This window comes from Notothenia rossii (assembly GCF_949606895.1).
Source record: "Notothenia rossii genome assembly, chromosome: 11".
In the NCBI taxonomy this organism is placed as follows: domain Eukaryota; kingdom Metazoa; phylum Chordata; class Actinopteri; order Perciformes; family Nototheniidae; genus Notothenia; species Notothenia rossii.
The window spans coordinates 33,604,446-33,609,027 of record NC_136910.1 but is presented as its reverse complement, the minus strand read 5'-3'; the positions used below and the strand labels follow the sequence as shown (position 1 = coordinate 33,609,027).

Here is a 4,582-nt window from a genome sequence, read left to right as displayed (position 1 = left end):
GGTCTTACCTTGACTTGAAGATGAAGTCCATTTGGCTATCCTTCTGGACAAAAATCTCTATTACTTGTTTGTAAAAGTCCTCCTTATCTTCTTGTAGTTTCAAAAGTCTATCATAAATCTAATCGATAGATTTATGATTCGAAAATTATAAAAGTAGGGTAGACATGTGGATATTATCCGGCTGAACAAAACGTGCATTTATCTAACAGGTACGTTTCCCACAGATCTTATTTTGAGCTATTTTCTAAATCCTATGGAGAAATCTCATTGCTTTTTTGTGGAGGGAACCCATGCGCAGCTTACTTCCTGGTTTTAGGACACGTCTCTCGTCTGCTCTTCACACACCACACTTTTTGCGGCACACGTACTTACAGCCAATCAGCTCTGAATTATGTGAGATGACGTATGGTCATTATTTTTTTGCCACACACATTAGTCTCATCCCAATACCCCTCCTCCACTCCTCCTTTCCCTCACTCGCTTCCCTTCCTTGCGTCTTAGCTCCGCCTCCGTAAGATGCGAGCGAGAGACACGAGGAAGCGACGCGAGTCCTCAGGTGTTAATTGGGATGTCCTCGTTCAATCAAACGTCACTTTTAAACGACGTCTGTTAATGATGACGTGTGCACAGCTGTATCCCCTCTCATCGGGCTTATCTGAATAACCCCTTAGAACTGGCCCATTTGTTGTTAAATATTTATTTAAATGAATGAATCTTTCTCTTGTCAGTCAAGGAATTCAATGTATGATGGTTGGTCCTGCTTTTGTGTTCCGTTTTGGTGTAAAATGTAGCCTACATTTAAATAAAAATATAATTATAGTAATGTGAAAGCCTTTTAGAAATGAATTGCACATAATAATTCCCACGGAGCTGTGAGCACTTTTACATGTATGTGACGCTTTTCCACTCATCTTCCAGTTGTGGGTTTTCCTCTGTTGAAATCTGTTTTCGACCAGCTGTGAAGGTGGGGGCGGGTCTGTTATACGCGAGTAGTGAAAACATTCCGCGTAGTCTGCTCGCGTGTATCCTCCCTTTCGTCTCCTCCTTTTCGTCTCCTCCCGCACCCCTCCTCCCTCATCCCTCCTCGACTCCTCCGTGTGCATTTCAGCTATTGGGACGTCCTTCAAAATGGCGTGTCTTGATCGACTTCCGGGTCAAGTCCCGGAGGAGGGGAAGAGAGGAGTCGAGGAGGGGTATTGGGATGAGGCTCTTAAGTAGGAAAATACTCTGAGCATGCGCAGTGTAGTTTTTACAGTCACCGTTCACTTAGACAGTGAGAGAGAGGGGCATGATCGGGTTTTGTCCCACATGGCTCTAAACAGCTCAATAGGCACACACTGTATACACTAATTAGAAGAACACAGACTAAAACATTAATGTACTGTACAGAGGAATCAGATAATTAAACATGATCTTAAAATATATTTTATATTTTTATTTTTTTAATGCATTTTTTTGTAATCATTATTTTTAATACTTTCTGTTGACACCAGTCGCCACTGGTCGTCACATATACTACGTTTATAAAACTGAAAATGCAAGGGCTTCCATCAGTCGGTCCTAGGCGATAGACAGAGCCTTAAGATATCAATCTAAAAGAAAATATCTGTGTTGAGATGCGTCTTTGACTGTTTCTAGCACTCAAAAACCAGAGTAAGAGCCGGGAAAAATATTCTCTCCTACCGAATGTCCTGTTAAGCTCTGTTGGTTTGAAAGGAATTCCCAGCACAAGTAGGATGGTAGCGAGTACAAAACAATAAAGAGTCATGGGGCTGTTGTTTATGAACAGACACAGAGACAGGTGGAGAGATGAGAGGTCAGCCATCGTGTGGTGCTGAGGCCATGAATGGAAGGTGTTGATGCTAATAAATCCAGATTAACCCTGCAGAGCGATCCCACTTTTACACTGATGGTATGCCAGACAAATTGTTGCTATGACTGGTCAGCAGCCAGAGAGATTGTAGACATGCTGAGATGTTCTTCTGTGAAAACCTTGGCCTGATGAGGTGAGACAGGCAGCCAGGGAAAGCTCTGCAGACACAATGGAGCCGAGCCAAGGTGGAGTAGTGTGAACCGCTGACAGTCAAACACAAAAGGAAAGGTTTGTAGGACACCCGGAGGCTCTGTTTGGTTAGTTGTGGGATCCAGGCCAAAGTTTCCTTTTGTGGACTGCAGGGAGATAAGCAGTAGTTTGAGCAGCATTTAAAGGGCGTCATTTGCAGGAAAATCTAATGAAAGTGGGACAGACTTTTACTGCAGGTGGATCACACCTTCCAGTGAACACAAAACTCTCCGGTGATTCATTTTCTGTCTGATCTAAATAGATGTATCTCCTGTGTTTAAAGTTGGAAATAAAGAGTTGTTCCACGATACTATTTATAGTTCCTTAAATCTTTTTATCTGTAAAAAAAAAATGTGCAAATTGCTCACAGTTTATTTACCTTGTGAAGAATTACAAATCACCTTAGAGAAAACATGGATTATTTTAGTCCTAGCACATGGGGTAAGGGTGCATCTGCCTCTGGTGTCTGAAATGATGATAAACACAACACAAAACCATCTCTTTATATACATTGCTAACTATTCATAAACCCAGAAGAACTGTGTCCTGTCAATGTGTTTCTATATCTCAACCGGGCACTAGATGTGTCCTCCTTGGTACAATTTATTCTGGGAAGTAGTTTTTCTTGTGATATAACTAGTTTTGAGATATTCTATTCACAAATTTATCAACCTTTTAGGACTGTGCAGACTGTGCTTCACTGCCATCTCCCAGAAAGTAAAGGGATTTGCTTTTCTCACTGCATGTTTAATAAGAGCAAAGCAATGCAATAAGGTCTCTGAGTTCTTTAAAAGAAAAAGCAAGGGGACATTACTCATAACATGGAAATAAACATGACAGCTTATTATTAAATGAATCCGCAAAAAAATAACTAATGCTTGTTTCCCTCGTGTCTTGTCCTGTCACATTAATGCATTCGTAATTATAATTCAATTACATATTAAATATATTATTTTGAGATGTTTAAGCATATTCAAATAATAATGTTGTTGCACTTTCACCTAAGTAAGATTTGGATAGCAGGACTTTTAATTGTAACAAAGTATTTCTACCCTATGGTAATACTACTTTTACTTAAGTAGATCCCACTGCAGTCAGCATGTCGTCGTGTCCCTGGGTGAGACACTTCACCCAAACTGCTCCTGTGGGGACTGTCCATAGAAAGGAGTGTATGTAAGTCACTTTGGATAAAAGCATCTAACAAGTGACATGTAATGTAGAATAAAAATACTGGCACACACTTACACAAGGAAACAAACGTATTTACACACTTATTTTTACACTCAACCCATCTACCTGTCAATCTGTCGTCCCCTGACAAGCAACACCTATGAACCGATCACTCTATCACTGAACCGTGAGACTGGGCTTCTCCCTTGGACTTGAAGAAGGGCAGTTTTTCCAGGTAGGTCAGGGCCTTGCAGGTCACCACACCTTTGTATGTCTGCAACAGAGAGCATACCCCCACCTTCATTCCCAGATCTGCCCAAACTGTATCCAGCGCATGGCCTTCCATTCCTGCAGAGCTGAACAGGTAGTGGTAGCAGCAGGCGTTGTAGTGGATGTGTTTCTCCCCTGAGAACCTGGCACTGTGTGTCGGTGTCACCCCGGCCTTCTGAGCACAAACACCCACAAAAACATCCGCCGGCACCGGAGCGTGGACTGCAGCTGATGCTATGTACACTTTCCGGACCACATCCTGGGACAGAACATAAGCCGCCCCGTCACAATACTCGGGCAGGTACTTGTTAGGGTAAAGAGCTGGAGGTAGGTAGCCAGGACTGTTAGGGTTCCTATCAGGGGAGTCTCTCTGGATCACCCGTCCTAAGTAAAGGTCCTCAGGGTGCCTGTGCAGCCCGAGTAAGTAGCCTCCAATGGCAGGGATGTTCACAAACACAGAGTCCTTTGTCAGCAGGACAAAACGTGCAACAGGACAGAAGGCGATCACCCAGCGGAGAGCCAGGATTGTCCTCTCTGTTGGGCCCCGGAGGGACGAATCAGCCACTGCATGACCGTGCACCAGATCCCCATGGAGCCCAGACTCTATCATAAGAGCCTCCTGTGCAGAGAAAGTCTCAGTTGATCCTAAGAAGAAGAGTGTCCGCACTGGGAAGCCTTGAGTGAGCGTTTGGTTTCCCCACGTCCTCCTGACTGCATCCCTCTGGGTAACATTAGCGGGGAGCTGAAGACGAGGGTGAGAAGGAAGAGGTCAGAGTTCCTGCAGGCGTCTGGGTTAGCGATAGGGTAGGCCTTGGACATGTTCTCCCTGGCTTTACTCAGGTCTAATTTCCTTGCTTTCTCTCTCACGTCAACAACCAGGCCATCAGTGTAAACCTCCGACGTGGGCTGCAGGAGGTACTCCTCCACAAAGTCTGCCCCAAACAACAGGGCATGGAAGAGGAGGACGTTGAAGAGGAGGAAACACCACTGGTGGGTTCGCAGCCTGCACAGAGAACACTGCAGCAGAAAAACACAGAGTATGAATCACCAATCAAATAGACAATATGATGAATAGGATGC

General features: G+C 44.0%; 1 protein-coding gene across 1 annotated transcript in view; it reads right to left on the bottom strand.

Annotated features, from left to right (window-relative positions):
- Window positions 1-1,420: 1,420 nt before the first annotated feature.
- Window positions 1,421-4,582, bottom strand: part of b3galt9 (beta-1,3-galactosyltransferase 9) — a gene marked incomplete at its 5' end in the record, with an annotated part of 6,134 nt that continues 2,972 nt past the window's right edge. Inside the window, 2 exon segments of the mRNA XM_079659935.1 lie at window positions 1,421-4,243; window positions 4,246-4,519. Coding sequence (XP_079516061.1) covers window positions 3,402-4,243; window positions 4,246-4,519 — 1,116 coding nt within the window. The 3' untranslated portion in view covers window positions 1,421-3,401.